The 19,074-nt window shown below is 40.2% G+C and overlaps 1 protein-coding gene across 2 annotated transcripts in view; it reads right to left on the reverse strand.

Moving 5' to 3' along the window:
- Positions 1–19,074, reverse strand: part of IFT80 (intraflagellar transport 80) — a 103,922-nt gene that overhangs the window by 71,325 nt on the left and 13,523 nt on the right. For both annotated transcript variants that reach the window (XM_066600495.1, XM_066600486.1), the window contains exons 4-8: positions 18,025–18,135; positions 15,564–15,632; positions 12,561–12,670; positions 10,666–10,755; positions 6,611–6,748 (exon numbers count right to left, since the gene is read on the reverse strand). In XM_066600495.1, the coding sequence (XP_066456592.1) occupies positions 6,611–6,748; positions 10,666–10,755; positions 12,561–12,670; positions 15,564–15,632; positions 18,025–18,135 (518 nt within the window). The remainder of the gene's footprint in view (positions 1–6,610; positions 6,749–10,665; positions 10,756–12,560; positions 12,671–15,563; positions 15,633–18,024; positions 18,136–19,074) is intronic.

The following is a 19,074-nucleotide window of genomic DNA, read 5'->3' on the forward strand; positions in this document are numbered from 1 at the left end:
GCTAAAATCTAGGAGGTTCAGCTAAGTAACAACAACCTATACCTTTTATCTGATGCTCTGGACCCTCTTCTTCATCCCATGCAGCCACTAATCTGGCGCTGTCTTTACATGCATCACTTCCACAGTAAACACAACAACAGACTGTTACCTACAACTCCCAGCAGGCATAGAGCTTGTTTACTGACCAGCACTGTAGCTCCGCCCACAGCTTACAGGTCCTACAACTTACCAGCACCAACCTCCCTCTCACTAAGGGTGCCAGAGAGAGCTGCTGAAGAAGATCTTCCGGCACTCTAAACTGCACATGAGCAACACAGCGCAGTGCTTCCTGTCCACCCATCATGCACTGCAGGATGTTGGAGGCTGTGGACACGGGAGGAAGTAGTAAATGCAGACAAGGGGTCAGAGGAAGTAGAGATGTTTTTCAGGCGAAGGGTCATGTGACGTAAATAGAAAACTAAAAAAGTAGCTAGACCCAGTACAGTACATCTATGAGACAATGACTTATTGTCATGACGTACATTCGATTTTAAAATGTTAGTCTGTGCCAGGAATACCCCTTTAAAGAACCATGTTGTATGCTTCTGTTCTACAGTTAGCCCACTATGAGCCCATCTTCTACGGAAACACAGAGACGGAACATTGTTGTCACAAATTACACAATAGACAAAATTTATGGTACTATGAGTGTTCCCCATAAAAACATTACTCATTAAAGCACCATAGTGCAATAGATGGTGGAACAAGGACTACATGTATTGTAGACAACGCTTTAGGCTAGATTTACACAGGCGATTGTCACGCGCGAGTTCTGATTGCAAAATGGATAGAACTCGCACGTAAAGGCAACGCATTGATTTCACTATGTAAATACTCATATTAATCCAAGATAGAAAAATCTCTGTATTTCCTTGTTCAAGAATCGCCAATTATTTTCAATGGGAGTGCGAAAAACAAACAAGCATCGCACTCGCACGCCATGTGATTTGCATGTGAGCACAATGAGTTTTTCAAGCATTGGAACTACCTGCATTTTTTTCACTCCTGAGAAAAACGTCTGTAAATCTAAAGCAAATCGCATGTTTTTTATGCAAAAATGCATCGTACATGCAGGGAGATCGCATGCAACGCGCTCAGTTTTTCACTGATCTGCATTGCACTTGCCCATGTAAATATAGCCATACGCTTGGACCCTAAAGTGTCGAACTTACAAAACACTGATAAGTTATATGGCAACAATGTATTATGATCAGAAAAATACATATGGAATAAAAATGAAATCACACCTGGATGTAACAGCGTTGCCAGGAGCAACCACAACTCCATGGCATCATTACCTGAATACCGTAAATGTTGGCACATAGAACTACAAATATATTTGCCCTAAAAGTCCATAGTATAAATAAAGCACCTTTTTTAATCTATTCGCTAGTATTCTGCACAACCATAAATGTAAAGAGTAATCATACCCATGATAGGAGCTTCATCCACATGTTCCCTGCCCGATGCGTTTTCGATGACCCTTTGCGCCGGAATAATGAATTGTCCCATGTATTTATGGTCGCTCCCGGTGACGCTGTCACATTTATGTGTGATCTCAATTTTATTGTATATGTATTATTTTTGCGATCAAAATAAATGTGATATTTAAAGATTGTTGCTGCAGGATTTTGTAGGCTCCATATATTTTGAGTCTGGCTATAGACCTAGCAGAGGATCTCGGCACACGTGATATGTGGTATGGGGGGCACATATACGGTAATACTATAGGGGAGGTGGATTTTCAGCTTTTCATGTATTTTCCTTATAAGTCTTGGACCCTAATGTGGCGTTCCCAAACAGCAAAAACAAATTGCGACTAAAACCCTGCCCAGCCGTGGTGAGCAATGGCTGCAAGATGTTGCTAGAAACATCAGCAACATGGCGCCACTTTTGGCAGCCAACGCGGGTGGAGTTTCAGCAGCAGCGGTTTTTAGTTTGAAGGAACGCAGAATAAAGTTTACAAGCTGAAGCAATAACTTTAAAACTGCGTTGCTGCAAATTTTTGTCTCTTTTTACCGACTCTACATAGACTATAAACGTCCATGCTGGTAAGGAAGGAGGTACAACTAGTGATCAATAAGTGGGTAGATAAAAAAAAACCCTAAAGTGAGATTGAATTGAAAGAAGCAGCTTCCCTTTATACTCTTCCTTTAAGTATTCCCTCCTGGAATGGGCTTTAAAAAAAATACCCCTTGCTGTGAGTTGATGCATGAAATAATATACATCTCATTAAATCCTACATACTGCATCATATTTCCCATTAATGTCAGCTTTGCATTTGATATGTCTGTGGGTTACACCTGTATTTGTCTTCATTTAGACATACTGTCCAGTAGAGGGAGCAGAACACTAACAAATTATCAGGATCCGCATGATTTCTGCGCACTACCCTGTCTTGGGATAGTATTAATGACAAAGCATGTCTAGACAAAGACATAAATGGTAACAAGCTGGTTAAGCTCTATTCACACAGCACTAATGGTATACGTGTTCCCCAACATAAACCTCTGAATTATGCCACTCTATAACAATACAGTGACCTATGTTGGTCATTGACTGCAATGCGAAAAAAACAAAAAACACGCCATGCAGTATATACATTTTTTCGCTGCATTGAAAAGTGCAGTTTCTCATACAGTAAAAAAGTAACAAAAAAGAAGGTATATTAGTGCATATTAGCCTGACAGGGGCCAATAAAGGCAATCTTTTAGCCTTGGTTGGGTGGATGGTACATTCGGCCTATGAGAAGGACAATTGCTCATAACAATATTGGCAAATGCTAAAGTGTGGAAAAATAATCTGCAAAAAAAAATAATTTTATTTGCTTTGTTACATTTTTATAGTCAGAGCAAAGAGGGCCTTCCTTCAGCATATAGCTGCCAGCAAAAAGTTGCTTAGGTAGCAGTTACATATTTTCATACCCCAGTGAGTAGCTGTCAGACGTCTCTGTAACCATTAATTCTCAAGTGAAAAAGAAAGAGAGACGTGGCTTTGAAAAAAAAAACCTAACCAGGCCGATTCTCATTTGCCAAAAGAATGAAGAGTGGAAGGGACTGCGGGCCCGTTTACATTAGATTGTAAATTACAGGCTCAGCTGACAAACCCACTGCCCATCCATCCAAGCTGTGAAAGTACCCCTGTATCGTGCATGTGGCATATCAAGCACATTCTGCATTAACTTTTTCCCTTAGTTGCAGCTCTAGCCACATTTTGCCAGCGATGCAACTTTTTATCATGTCGGAGCATTTGGTTTTTAATTTGCAGTTTTATAGTCTATTAAAACAGCAAAGGAAAAAAAAAAGACAAAATTTAGTTGAGAACATTGTGATTAAAAAGGAAATGGGTTCCTTCTTCCTTGCCTGTATAGGAGACTGTCGGAGCAGGCATCAGATGGCAGCTAGAAGTGAAGCCTGGGGGACCATGGCAAACTGATACTGCAGCTCTTCTGTGTATATTAGAATAAAAAAAAACACCTACTGCCTGTCCAGAACAAGGAGAATATCCCGTAAGGGAAAGCTTTGATAGGCCGGCTTATGCGAACATACAAATCTGGTGCCTATTTTGGATGTGACAGAGCTGTGGCAAGGTCACATCCTGAGGGATAGTCCTAATTGTATCCACAACTTACTAGGGATGAGGTCATCTGTTGCTGCACTGTTCTCCAGCCCAATCCCCAGCTGCTTCTTAACAAAGGTGGACCTGACCGTTGCTAAGCTGTTCACCCCACAGTCACTGTCTCAAGCTGCCATGTGGCAAACAGCTTCAATAAAGGTGAAACAACAGCCGCCCCAGTGCTGAATTTCCAGGCACACTAGATAGTTTTCATGTGTTGCTCTTCTATGGACTTGTCAAGGTTTCCAACTTAAAACTATGATGTGACAGAGTATTATTTAACTACCCAGGGTGTAGGCTTTTTTTTAGCAGCGACTATTGGGCATAATCATGATAGAAGATAATAAAAAGTCACCCATAAGAGTCTATGCAAACTTTTTTGAAAGTAAAAACATTGAGGGTATGTGCTGAAGTATATGCTATGCGGTTCCTGCCGCAGATTTCATATTTGCAGTATATTACGGTACAAGCAATGTGGATGTGATCTCATCTATACGCTGAAAAGAAAATCCACAGTATAGATAGACTGAGCTGCAGAGCGGATTTTATATCCACAGCATGTCGGGTTATGCTGTGGATTTTAGCCCATCGAATGAGCGAAGAATCCATACCAAAATCTGTGTGTTAGCCAATGCAGATTTTCCATAGTAGAAAAATATGTCTGACATGCCCGTACCCTTATTGATTCATCTGTACAATAAACACCTCTTGGAAGAAAGAGAAGAAAACATTTTCTGTGCAACATGACTAAATTCTAAAATTGCAAAGCTGAAGTAAACAAATTTAGAAAAGAAACATAAAGAATTATTAAGCTGAATGAAGAGAACAAAAAGTTGTCCTACACAAAATACCATCTACAGAATCAATCACTGTTTCTAGGTGAACCTTGGTGACAGCCTGCCATGCTTCCTCCACCTCAGAGCTACGTGAAACGGGTATTCCCATCTCAGACTTTTATGCTATGCATATCCACCAAGTCTAATAGGTGTGGCTGCCACCTCTAGGACCCTCATCTATCTTGAGTTAGGGCCCCCACGGCCCAATGCCGCTATGAATACAGAGGCTGGGAGGAAGGAAATACTTGAGCTTGCTATGCTGTTTCCGTAACTCCAATGGCAGTCACACAAACTTAGCACGGTGATCTACGCTGTTTATGTGACTCTAGAGCTGCAGAAACAGCATGGTTCACTGAGCTACACAGTTTCTGTAACTCCCATAGAAGTCAATGAAAGTTACACAAACAGCTTAGCTCAGCTGATCTTGGCCGTTTCCATCATTTCGGCCATCTCTTAATCAGCAGGGTCTTACCATTTTGGCCATGTTTAGACTAGATAGGAACACATTTTTAAACTTATCTGTTATTAGAATGTATCTGCATGAATCAGGAGTGTCTGGGATAATCTATAACATTAAAGCTTTCCGGCAGCAGTAGTTCCCCCTTCCCTGTGTACAGATTCTCTGTAAATGTTCACAAACCTCAATTATCAAAAAAACACAGCAAAGAGAAAATAGGGAGGAGGAAGATGTAGCTGTGTCTGGGAGGGCAAAATGTAAATACAAAATATATACAGTAGTTGGCAATGCAGTACTCTATATACTGCAGTGTAGTAGCTACACATGATCGTTAGAAATATAATAGAAATATTACATTTCTTAAAGGGGTTGTCTGGTTACATATGCACATTTTAAAATGAAGTCCAAATCAGTTAATACAATAAAACGAAGGGTACTTACTTGTCCTCAGCGCCCGCAATCCAGCGCTGCAGCCCCATGATTCTACCATGTCTGTTGACAGTGGAAGTCAGGTGACCGTCACCTGCCAATCAGAAGCTGTAGCGTCACTGTTCTGAACACATACCGTCATGAAGCCCTGGATGTGAGCGCTGATGCCAGGAGAACGGACGGTGGCACTATGGCCTCAAGTCATGGGGATGCAGAGCTAGATCACGGGCACTTAAGATGGGTAAGTACCCCTTTTTACATTGTTTTAACTGATTTGGACTTATTTTTAAAATATAGATATGCAATTGGATAACCTCTTTAATAAATTACATTTGTAACCCGTGCTCTAGACATTATTTAGCATTTTTTACTTTGTACTCATTTACAACAATTCTTTACATAATATGTCCTATATACATAAATACTAACACATAAAAGTAGTGCATTAGGAAACATTTGATTGCAGGCTGGTAAGTTTAGTCAGTGCTGTACAAACAGCTGTGCTTCCTGTAAACTTACGTTCATGAGACTGGATCCTATTCACAGAATCACCAGCGGCCTCGGGGCAGCAGCCCAGAACAGTTGTTACCTGGAGGTGCTATGGCAGGAGTCCCCTGAACACTAAAATACCCTTTTCATGGAGATGCTGATAATATTATTATTAGCGTCTCTCTAATCAAAGACAATGATATCACTAGGAGCGACAATAATCAGAAATGCACAATCAAGAATCCCCTGGAGGCCATCTGCGTGGAGTCAGAACAAGAAGGAAACACAATAGCTCGAGTCCCCTTTACCCTTGGGTGCTGGCTGCAGCTGCAACCCCTGTTTCTACTCCATGAAGTCTAGTTAATATACTGTAGTCAATCACACCTCCCCAGAAAACATGTTCTATAGTCCTTGGAAAAGGAACACTACTTTCTTGAAGGATTTTTAGGTCTTCAAATGAGTAAAATATAATACATTTATACTTTGCCTGAAGCCCATTCTGATTTATGATCCCCGCATTTACTCAGGCCACTGCTAAGAAGCGGAGCCGTCCTAACCAATAACTCTTTAATTACAGTAAAAATGCCAATGACTCTTTTCCCTTATAGTCACTGTATCCTCAATGAAGTGTAACATTCTCCCAATTTACAGTGCAATTTAAACTACATCATGGCCACAGTAGATATAAATGTCCAGTGCAAATCATTTAGCCAACCTATGGATTTGAGGTTTCAATCTTACTTACCCCAGTTTTATCACACAGGCGTAAAGTATGGAAAGAACCGACGGCAAACAATTCCCCATCAGGTGCCCAGGAAATGGAGGTTATAGGATATTCATGGGATAGTGAGCTGTATAGGGCGCGTCCATAGCTGTCCCAAACCTATATAAGGAGAATAGACATTAATATGCTATATCACAACTATTACAACTGAGAACAGAATATAATAAGTATATAAACACACAGAGTGTTGGATTGCATCAGTCATCCAGACTCAAATCACTCAAAGTCTTCATAATTTAGATCCTGTAAGGGCACTTGGATTACTTGGATTTTAACTCCTTGACACCCCATGATATACATATATGTCGTCAGAAGAAAGGAGGTTCCCCCAAAATGCCATACATTTACGGCAAGTAGATGACGCAGAAAGCAAGTTGCGCCATCCACAGCTGGAACTGACTGCGAGTGTCACCTGGGGTCCTGCTGTAACAGTAGGGATCAGAGAGAACAGTGATCTCTGCTGTCAACCCCTTATATGCTGTGATCAGTGTTGATCACGACAAGTATGAGAAAAACAAGGTGGAGGTTCGATAAGGTGGAGGTTCGATAGGTTGGGGGTCTGCAAAGGATATAGATAACATATTGCAGTACAGATAAAATACAGTGCATTATATAGTCCTGGAAAAAGGAACTCTATTTTTCTTAAAGGATTTATAGGTCTTCAAATGAGTATAATGTAATAAACTTATCTGGGTTATCATAAGATCGCAGGTTCAAGTACCTTACAGGGAAAAAAAACCTTTTGCGTACAATCCCAGTTGTTTACCCCTTATATACCGCAATCAATGTTGATCTTGGCATGTAAAAGGTTCACAGAGGGAGGGTGTTGCCTTGGTGATGTCATCAGTCCTTTGCCATGTATCACGAAGGACTGCTGGGTTGCCATGGCAACTGGATGCCAGTCAATGGCATCCGGGTCTGCCATGGCCTATGATGGTTATGATAAGCGATAATGCATTGCAGTATAGAAGTACTGCAGTGCATCATCAGAGTGATCATAAAATTGCAGTTTCAATATCCTACAGGGACATAAAAAATGTTTAAAAAGAAAAAAAAATAAATCACGTTAAAAAATAGTTTAAAAAAAAACAACAAAAAGCTTATTTGTGCACGTTCCTCTTTTTTGTTTAAATTTTAAAAAAAACCTGTTTATTGACCTGTACAATACATTGACTAGACTTGCACGGCAAAAGGTATATAAATAAATAAAAGCAAAACTATGGGGGGCCCAAAATGCAGTTTTTGTACAATTCACCTCCCAAACCAGCAATAAAATTGATCAAAAAAGCCATATGTTATATACCCCAAAAAGTACAGCTAGTCATGCAAAAAGCAAGCCCATACAGAGCTGTGTGGATGAAAAAAATAAAGAAAATTATGGAACTTTGAATGCAGCAATGTAAAAAAATATATAAATATTTTTTTTTTTTAAGTTTGTGTTGAAGTGTAAAAAAAACTAAAAAATATATATATATCATTCTGGTATCATAATTGTACCATCCCATCAGTGTGGTAGTCTTGGTTGGAGTTCGAGAGCACTGCAGAGTTTCAGAACACTTTCGTTTAGAGGCCCCTGGGTGGGCTACGGGGGTGCTTCGGGACCCGATCGAGTGGAGGAGCCAGATAAATACTACCATTCCCACTAAGAATACTATAGTTTTAGGGCGCAAAATTTCCCATCTCCTACTTTCCCTTTGTTTACCACGTTTCCAAACGCACACCTTTTTTGTTTTTTATTTTAATTATCAGTATTTGGGTGGCTTTCCTGCTTTTACTCCCTTCTTTGTTTTTCTTTATTGTGAATAATTATCTTTTTCTGTATATGAGGACCACTGGGACATTTTGCAGTGGATTAATTTTATGCTAAAACAGGTATACTGCAACATTTTTCATGTTAACAGGTTTTCATAGTTTCCAGTATTGGTAACATAATAATTCAACAATTTAAGGAGGTCGGAACAATAAAAGTCAAAAGTATATTTCGGCATATTGCCTGTTCAAATGCTATATTTCTGAGTTATATACGTATTATTAGGTCCTGCGTGACCCTTGATGGAGAATTTGTACTGTATTTTTGCAAAAATTTTACCTATTAAAACATAATTGTACCATCCCCCAAAAATTATGCCATTTATGCTGCATGATTAACACTGTTTAAAAGATAAGAACAAAACAATAGCAAAAGTTATGTATTTTTTCTCCCTGCTCTCCAAAAAGTTATGTAATACATATATGTGTACCCCAAAAATAGTACCAATAAAAATAGCTCGCCACTCACAAAACAAGCCCTCATATGGCTAAGTCAAGGGAAAAATACAAAGTTATAGCTTTTTGAAAGTGGAAAATCCCACATAAATTGTCGCGTTCTTAGGTCCAAAATAGGCCACACTCCTAAGGGGTTAAAAAGGCTATCCACTTTGGACAACGCCTTCCTATTAGAAATCTTTTTGACAATATAGTAAGTTGATCATAGGATGTCCCACTGCTGAGATCCCCAGAGATCAGCTGTAATTTGTAGGAGAGCCTGGGAGTAAATGGTCAGTTACCCTGCAGCGCCAGCAAAGGGGAAATAGTACATTATATAGCACCAACTGAAATCAATGGGCAGTCTGTGTAATGCATGGATATATGGGGTCTTGCAGAGTTAGTAGCAACTGTACACTCTGACTAATAGCTGAGGGTACTGAATTGGAAGTATCATTTTATTATCCCACAGTTTTTCTAGTACATCTGATAATGGACTTTGCAAGCCAGCCGTGCTGTTTATAGCCAACTTTATTACAATAGGGCCTGCCCAATGTACGGAACTCACTATTACAATTGTGCAAAACTGGAATTTGTCAATTCCTCTTTTTGATAAGTGTGATGAAAAAGCAAGGATGTGCAAGCAGCAGGGCAGACGGACAACTTTTTCTCCAAACTGTCTTACAGAGAAGGAGGTTACAGGAAAGTGAACTGCCTAATATTCATGGCATATTCCCTATTATTACCTCCATGTCCAGTCCTAAACAAGGGATTTGCCTAATAAAGTAATGGGCAGTTCTCAAACCTAAGGTCAAGGGCTGGAAACCTAAAACATGCTTTGGACAATAGAATGGGGTTGACATTTTGAGTTGTCAGCAAATCTGAGATGTGCCCCCCCTTCCTTATTCTTACCAGCCTCAAGAAAGCAGAAAGGACTTACTGTACATATTCCATCTTCTGTTTTCGCCCTTTTATTTCATATGTCATTTTATTTTGTAAGCATTTTTCAATGCTTTGTAAGCACTACATCTTTTTTAGAATAAAGCTTAGAACTTTAATAAGCTAGTCCTTATTGTTCTGAACCTATAGCCTTTGACAGTTCTGAACCCCAACTGCTAGAGGACAGTGTATGAGTGTATATGGGACTCCTTCCCCATTTACACATGGTGGAGGTGTGTATCTGGGAGTGTGCGGACCGCATTGTGGTGTGGTTTACTTTCGCTTTGCAATCTAAGTGGAGGCTGAGCACAGCATGGAGTGAGTGAAAACAGATTAATCCCTGTTTAGTAAAGCATATACCCTCATGTGCCATTGGAACTCCTGAATAACTGAAAGATGTGAACATACATTTTTAAAGACTTGTCATTTACACTCTATTTGATAGGTGTAAATGTTGTTTTTTTAACCCTTTCTAATCCACTGTCTGACCTCTGAAGACATTATGATTTAAGGCTGTACAGCTCCAATGTTGGAAGACATCCATCGGGGTTCTCTTACTGTATATTGCCAACCTCATCTAACGTGTCACCTTATGCAGTACTGGCTTTAGCCAGCATAGAGCACCGTTGTATAACGGCAGAAAAAGTGTAAGCCCCCTAGGAAAACCAGGACACAAATTGGATTGGAAAGGGTTAATATTCATCTATATAACGAAATGATTATCCTAGACATTAATCATGGCATTATAATTAAATGAACATGTAAAGATCCCAAGTTTCCTAGTGACATGTATAACAGGATACAATTGAATAATAATTAAAAAATAATCTCACCTTATATTTACAGTCTTCTCCAGCAGATAAGATAAGGTCATTCACAGGATTCCAGTCAACCTTTAAAATTACTCCATCATGAGCCTTCCACTTTTAAAAAGAAAGGAGAAATTACAACCTACAAGTGATGCAGTCCAGTTCATCGGAGAAACAGTAAAGCCCAATGTCCACGGGCGGGGTTTGAATTGCAGCGGACGATCCGCAATTCAAGCCGCTCATAGGGATGCATGGGCGCCCACAACTTAATTAAAGCATGTGGATTTGTTTTGCGGACCTTATGGTCTGGGAAACAAATTGCAGCATGCTCCATTTTGCTGTGGATCCCGCGGGAAAGCAGAAGTTTTTAAAAAAAAAGTCCTGCACATGTGCAGTACAGAAGAAAAAAGATCCGGATGTGGATGCAGTGGACCCACACAGGTAAAAAGAAAAGTGTCCTCGGTCGCGGGCAGGGCCAGATCCCGCTGCGGGCTCACACGGGCGAAATCCGACCCGCCTGTGGACATGAGGCCTAAAGGAGGCCTCAAAGTGTTTTAGATCAATCATTGAGACCAGATCTCAAGAACCCTTTTTTAACATAAGCCAATCTCTAGCAGAAGTCTCTTATTTACTTTGCCTAAGTGAATACTAAAAGATGGCAACTGTTCAGGTTTAAAAGAAATACCTTCAGAGAGCCCCATCTATTTGGTTTATTGGGGGCGACACTGCACTGTGGCTCCAATGGTTTTGGGAACCCACATGCATCCAGGAGAATCGAAGAACAACCATCAATGTCAATGGAGATCATGTAATATATTACTTTTGCAATGCCTTACTGGACTGTTCGCTGAAGTAATAAAGAGGATCTCTCGCCTCTAACAGCTGGAACCAAGAGCCTCTTCCTGCATATGAAAGATCAGCACATGTCTGAAAATACTCAAGTAATTCTCAGCTGTCTCACACAACTTAACTATCTAGTCCTAGGTATCGGGAAACAGCTGGTGGCTGTAACAGAGTTCCAAATCCAAGCTTTCTGTAGACCACCTGTATTTTGTGTCATACCACCATGATTCCACATAAGTTACATCTGCTATTAAAATATATGCTGTTTATAATGACGGAAAACTTTAAATACTCTGCATTTTTCTGTGACAGGAGATTTCGAGATGTCTAGAGGCCTACATCTAGGTCTTAGAATTATTTCATGACACAGAAAGCCGGAGGAAGTCTGTAGGCTCTTGTAGTCAGTCATATTTTAGGATTATATAAAAAGGGGTCTTGAGAAGATTTTAGTTCCATAACCACTGACAGGCGCCACTTCCATTATTAAAATACACAACAGTTGGAGGCTATCACACCGCACTTCTTCATTTCCTCCAATTGTTGCATACGTTTTATATAGCTATAGGAAATGCACCTCTTTGATCAAGGTCATTACTGGGCAATCTATTTAGACGTGTAAAGATTTTAGACAGTACCAATTAATTAAAAAATAGAATGGAGTTTCTATAGTGAACTGTCTATTGTGGTGATGACCAAATCGATAGAGGAGTTGAAGAGGGGATTGGACGTCTTTTTAGAGCGCTACGACATTACAGGATCTGGACATTAAATAGAATGGGTTGTTGATAGGGGGATCTTCAAACTGCCAGACTGGGAATAAGAAAGGAACCTTCTCTGAAGAGCGTTGATCCAGGGATTATTCTGACTGCCATTATGGAGTCGTGAAGGAATTTTTCACCCCAGGGTGGGGTAATTGGCTTCTGCCCCATTGCGTTTTTTTGCCTTCATCTGGAATAACATGGGGGTAGGGAGGGCAAGAAACAGGCTGAACTGAATGGACATTTGTCTTTTTTCGGCCCAGCATACTATGTTACTAGGTTTCTGCGGGTAAGTAATAGATGAATGTTATTTCATACCTGCAATACTTTGGAACTTGGCTGCAGTGGTTTAATGATCAGCTGTTTTCCTAGAGGGTAGAGTACTTTTTCAGAATCGGGACCCCAAGCAACTGAGTATACAGGCAAACCTACAGAAATTAAAATTCAAGGACAATTAACTCACGAAAAACTACCATGCATGCAATCATTACAATTAAGCAAAACGTAAAATGAATTTCACATCTCCTTCCCTTTAGCGGTTTCTGTAGCTCTCATTCACTTCAATGAGAGTTACGGAAACAGCGTGGGGCTGAAGTGTTTGGGAGTTTCCAACAGGTGGTCAGAAACCGAGGGATGGCTTTTCCCATCTCGGCCATGAAAAGCCGAGATGGGAAAACCCCTCTAACATGGAACTACCTAAAAGAGCTGTCTGGATGCGGACAATGTCTTTAAGGAATGCTTTGCTATTAACAGTCTTCAGTTGGAAATTATACATTACTGATACTGGAGAAGTGTCTTTGACTTGTTTACCGATGCCTACCTGATGTTTGGCATGGGAAGATATTCCCTGTGGTTGAGATCCATATGCTTTCATGGGTGGCAGTGAGCTGATACCCCTCCCTTGTTATACTCTCTAGATTTGGAAATGTTGCCAAGTACATCCAGGTTTTTAAAATGTGCAGCCCACCTTTATTTGGATACTGCTATGGGTCTTTAGAAAATGTTTGGTAAGTTCATAGAGTGCCACATGAAAAAGTACAAACTGGGCGATCGATGCATGTGCTCCGCTCTGTATTGGGCGCGAGTATGAAGCCTGCTCTTTGTTATTTATTCTTGAACAAAACCCCTCCACTATTAGATGACAGCGGCCCCACAATTAACGCTGCTGTTTAAACAAAGTGCTCAGCTGGCTCAGCCAAGTCTTCTTGAGACTGGCCTAGAGGGAGGGACAAACGCTACTATTCTCCCCACTGGAGGCTCAGGAAGAAAAAACCAAGTTGTTACAGAACAGAAATAAGGCTTCTTTCTAAAAGTAGCCCAGTGTGGGGGGCAATCATCATTAAATCAGTGGAAGAAAACTATTAATAAAATATGCGCAGATCGCAATCCTCATTCAAATGAGAATATACATAAGGGAATTGTATTAGTTGGACGGATTATGCTTCATAACGCATCTCCAACTGCCTGGAGAGCTGCAAACAATAAACGAGGAGTTTATATTTGAAAGTCTTTTGCTCCTACTCAATGTTCCTTTTTCTTAAAATGGACTGTGCATTCTAATTCTATTTAACACCTTAATAATTGGGGTATTTGGGGCATTCAGGACCACAAACTGTAATGGATTAATATATTTAGAGACCAACCGCTGAGAGACATCATAACTGAACCCCCTTTCTTTTCTTAGTTCAACAAAGTTTTTCTTTGCAAGCAGACAGGTGGCCAAGCGTGACATTTGCCACAATTATAGGCAATCTGGATCTTAGCTGCTCCAGCAGTTCTGGCCACACGATCACCACTATACAAACAGAATGCAGCAGCAGCAGCACAGAGTCCTGTCATTTATGTACGGCGCTCACAAGATGCTGAGGTCTGGTGTGCCTTGAATCCCTGGGTCAGGTTTACTGTAAGGCCCTGCACTAAGCGATAAATAAATGTTGTATTCACACGGGGGCGAGTGCGATTTTTGTCAGTGAATGATGGACCATTTTCATGCACATATTTATTGCACGCTTTTTCTCTGCACTTCCTCGTTCTTTTATTATGTGGCCCCCATTTAAACCTGCATTATTTACCTTGCACTGTGAACATTTTTAGAAAAAAAATATATAATGCCAAAATTGTGCTTTTTTGGCCACTCTGTCCCCAAGAAAAAAAAAAGTAATAAAAAGCAATCAAAAAGTCGTATTTTGATCCATACCATATGATACCAATAGAAACTACAGGATGTTCTGGCAAAGAATCAGCCCTAGCACACCTACGTATATTGTCGGAAAAATAAAAAAGTTATGCCTGCCAGAAGATAGGGGCAAAGAATTATTTTAAAAAAAAGTTATTATCTTTAGAAAAAAATCTAAGTAGTACAGCAAAAGAAAAACTATATAAATTTGGCATCGTAGTAATTATACTGACCCATGGAATGAAGTTGTCATGTCATTTTTGTTGCAGTGTGTATGCCCTAGAAACAAGACCCCCGAAGATCGCAGAATTTCCTTTTTTTTTTGCATTTTACTCCAAGCTAATGCTCTGATTGGTTAATCCAGCGCCGCGTCAGCCAATGATAGCCGGCGCTGGATTAACCAATCACAGCCTATGTCCATAGAAAAATAAAAATGTTACAGGTCTTGGCAAGGATGAAAAAGTGAAAAGAAAAAAAAAAGAAAAATCCCTGGTCCTGAAGAGGTTATAAGGGTGGTCTGGCATTCTGCGACACAGACTGGTCTTTGACTATTTTTAACATGATTTTTGTTTGTTATCTTACTTGTACAGACTATTCTGGCATTCCTTTCTACTGATATATAGATGGGAAATGCACCCTTTTATATGATATTATTAGCGCATTAACCCTTTCCAATCCCCTGTCTGACCTCTGAAGACATTATGATTTAAGGCTGTACAGCTCCGATGTTGGAAGATGTCTGTCAGGGTTCTCTTACTGTATATTGCCAGCCTCTCTGCTTTCGGGGCCTATCCAAATGTGTCACCTCATGCAGTACTGGCTTTAGTCAACATATAGCGCCATTGTATAACGGCAGATAAAGAGAAAGTCCCCTAGGAAAATCAGGATACAAATTGGATTGGAAAGGGTTCAGTATATAGGTGGAGCCCATGTATGAGCCCATAGAAAACAACATGCTCATTTTCTATTTAGCTAGTAAGTTGCATCCTGGATATTAAGGTGCCATATATGTAATAATAATTATTATAATTATAATTGTTCCTCTGCTATTACTAATTCAAGCTAATCATGCCATATAGCTAATTGTATTTTCAATGAAAAGCAATAGGCAATAACAAAATATCCTGTTCTGTTCTATCACTTACCATTCTGTGCCAATGTGGACCTCAGCATGCCACTTTTGGACCATATCTTTATGTGCCCATCTTCACCAGCTGCAGCAACACAAACACATTTAAAAGATTAGCGGTACCTATAACTGTATGGCTATAGATAGGATACATTTTCTATCTACAGCAGGAGTGGCCAGATTCTAATAGCATTAGTCTATCACAATAAGACTATGTTTCTAACTTAATGTAACACATGGATTCCGTACCAAAATCTGCAACAAAATACTTCACGATACACGTGAATGGGGTTTTTAAAACACTATTTACAAGTAGCATCTGTAACATGCCTTTTTTTGTCAAGGAATTGACGAAAATATTAGCAAAAGGCTGAAATCTGGGGCAAACTCCATACTTTACACCGGGGGCATCAAACTCATTTTCACCGAGGGCCATATCAGCCTTATGGGTGCGTTCAAAGGGCCAATTGTAATTGTAAGACAGTATAGTAATAGTGACCCCCATAGTGGCCGCAGTAGCAATAGTGACCCAAGTAGTAATAGGGTCCCCAGTAGAAAGCAACCCCCATAGTAAGCCTAGTAGTAATAGTGACCCCATAGTGGCCGCAGTAGTAATAGTGACCCCACTATACATGGTGGAAAAACATTTGTTGTGACTAAACTTACTCTAACTGGCTGTTAGGCATCGATCAAGAATGTATTACAAAATAACTAACAGGAAGTTATAAAAGTCCATTTACACACAAATAATCGTCATTATTGCCTAGTTTAGAGGCAAACAGCATTCAACAATAAAAGCATCGTTTATTGACAACGAAAATTGGTCATCTATATCTATCTATACATATAGTGAACATTTGTATTAGTTTTTCTTGTTCTTTTCACTTGTTCTTCATGGGGCCCTACATGCCATGATGGATCAACCAAACTTGGTAAAAGTTAAAGCAAACGTACCAAAATTCAATCTGGCTGGCATGTCTGTCCGACCCTGCTCCATAGTAGGGGAGAAGAACAGTTCTCGTTCTCCTCTTCTCTCCTTTGAGAACAGGAGTCTCAAAAGGTCAAGCATACACACTACCTCTCCATTCATCTGAATGGGACTGCCAGAGGTAGCCAAATTTAAGTGCTAGGCTATCTCTGGAAGTCTCTATGAAAAGAATGGAGCAGCAGTGTGCAAGCTTGATCGACCACTTCAATAATTCGGGTACCTTTGGATATGGGACAATACCCATTAAGTTTTCCCCATACCAGTCACTTCAATAGTGATAGTCAAAATGCCAGTCATGTTTTTCCAGTGTACTGCTTCTTTGCTGTATTTGCAAAATTTACAAACTTTCGTAAAAAAAAGTAAATCAACAGAAAGGTGCTCTACAAAGTACTAACCAAAGGGAGGAGAACCAGTTCATCAATAGGAACTCTAGGGAGAGCACATGACAAGTTCGGCCACACAGAAGCCTCAAATATGAGCAGAGAGGTCTAGCTTCATGCGCAGAAACAATATTAAAAACTTTACTCCATGAACGTATTAAAAGAATAGCAAACCATCGCTCCATACCCCCTGATGCGTTTCTGGCGCTCTTCCGCATATTTAGTCGTAGCTCCGACTAGGACTTAGACTAAGTGTGGGAGTAAAACAGAAAAGCATCAGCAAAGCATGAAGTGGTGGTCGCCATTCTTTTAATACCTTCACGGAATAAAGCTATACATTTTAACACTGTATCCCCAGATGCAGAAGGACCTCTCTGTTTACATTGGAATCTCTACTAAATTCTACATGCTGCTTGTCATGAAGGGGTGGAATAATTCTGGGACAGTAGTAGTCATCCAAAGTGGCATCTTGTGTTGAATTCGGAGAAACCATTTTTTACATGAGTTGTGTTGAGCTGTTCATCTTGTTCTTGTTTGATTGTTTTTGCAAACAGGAGAAAGTTTGTAATTTTGGCAAATAAACCTAAACTTCTGATTGCTTTTTAATACATTTTTTCTTGCAGGGAAGGCTACTAAAAATGCGCAATTCTTGCATTGTGTATTTTTTTTTTTGGATGATCTTTACTGTGCAGGAAAATTGATACCTTTTTTTAATAGATCGGACTTACGGATATGGCGGTACGAAATATGTTTGGGGGTTTTTATTTGTTTAGATTTTTCTATATACAGGAAAGGGGGCAAGCCGTCCGGACCATCTGCAATACACATTTAAACATTTCTTTGCAGCCGCTGGCTGCGGCCAGAGCCGGATTCTCCTGCGGGCTCCCGTATGCGGCATCCGACCCGTCCAAGTGAGACAGGCCTAACATTTTTTTTGCATTTCACATAGGAATTGGTAGGTTGTTACTATGCAAGCCAGACAAAGCAGTACAAGTTTTCATTTGGTTATGTACAGTGTACGAACATAGAACGTAATATTGCTAATGTGTTGTTGTGGCTTTCACATACTCTACTACTACCACGTCTGATCTGGTGTGGTCACACTTTACCTGTTAGCAGTGCAGTTCCATCATAATTCCAGCGACCAGTGAGCACCGCTCCGGAATGAGCTTCTACACTTTTTTCTACTCTTCCCAACTTTGAAATTAGATGAAATTTTCCTAGAAAGGAATTGGATGGAAGAATAATATTATGAAGACAAACACACTGCACTAGTGAACACGAAAGCAGCAGTGAGGGTGGTTTCACACAGTCGAGAAAATTGCGCAATTTTTGCCTGATGCGAGAGTCAGTATAAAAGCAGATTATGAAACCAATGAGTTACAATGGTTTCCTTCCCACCTGAGATGTATTCACTGATGCGATGCTGAGACAACAAAAAATAAATAAGTTTAAAAAATCGTGGCATGCTCTTTCTGCAATGTGCAATTTTTTTTTAATCTCCCATGTTGCCCTATAGAGCCTCCTCTTTATCCATCGCAACGCAGCAAACTCTCTTTTTTTTCTCCCTTTGCCCAGTGTAGCATGCTCACACTCAGTTATGCACATTTCTGGACTATCGTAATTATGGAAGTCAGTTAATCAATTAGTTCGCTCATTTTATGTCAAAATACCAGGGAGATACAATATAATAGAGAGCATGACAATGTTCACAGTTTATGTAGCCGCTCCGCGATTCTCCAAAACTGCGGTTAGTCGCCCGAGAACAGTGGATCCCGTGCATGCGCATATCTAGTGACATCTTTGGTGCAGTCAACCCATGGGATGATGATGACGGGGCACTCCTGATGACAGTGATGATAGGGGTGATGGGCGTACTTCTGACTGTTTAATCCGGCTCTTGTGATCTGGGCCGCAGTCTCACAATGGTTGCTCCCTATGACGCATGCGTGGACACAATTGGCTTTGAATCTCACGTTCTGTCACACATGCACGCATGTTGGCGCAGACAGATGACGTAGTTAGGTGCCTTTGTGGCGATAACATTTAGACACCTGCGTAGCGGTAACACAGGTATAGACAATTTATGCAGTTATGCACCACAGACTCCCAGTGGTCAAATTTCAAGCTATTATGTTTTACGTGAGTGTGTATATGTA

Source organism: Eleutherodactylus coqui, chromosome 1, assembly GCF_035609145.1.
Source record: "Eleutherodactylus coqui strain aEleCoq1 chromosome 1, aEleCoq1.hap1, whole genome shotgun sequence".
In the NCBI taxonomy this organism is placed as follows: domain Eukaryota; kingdom Metazoa; phylum Chordata; class Amphibia; order Anura; family Eleutherodactylidae; genus Eleutherodactylus; species Eleutherodactylus coqui.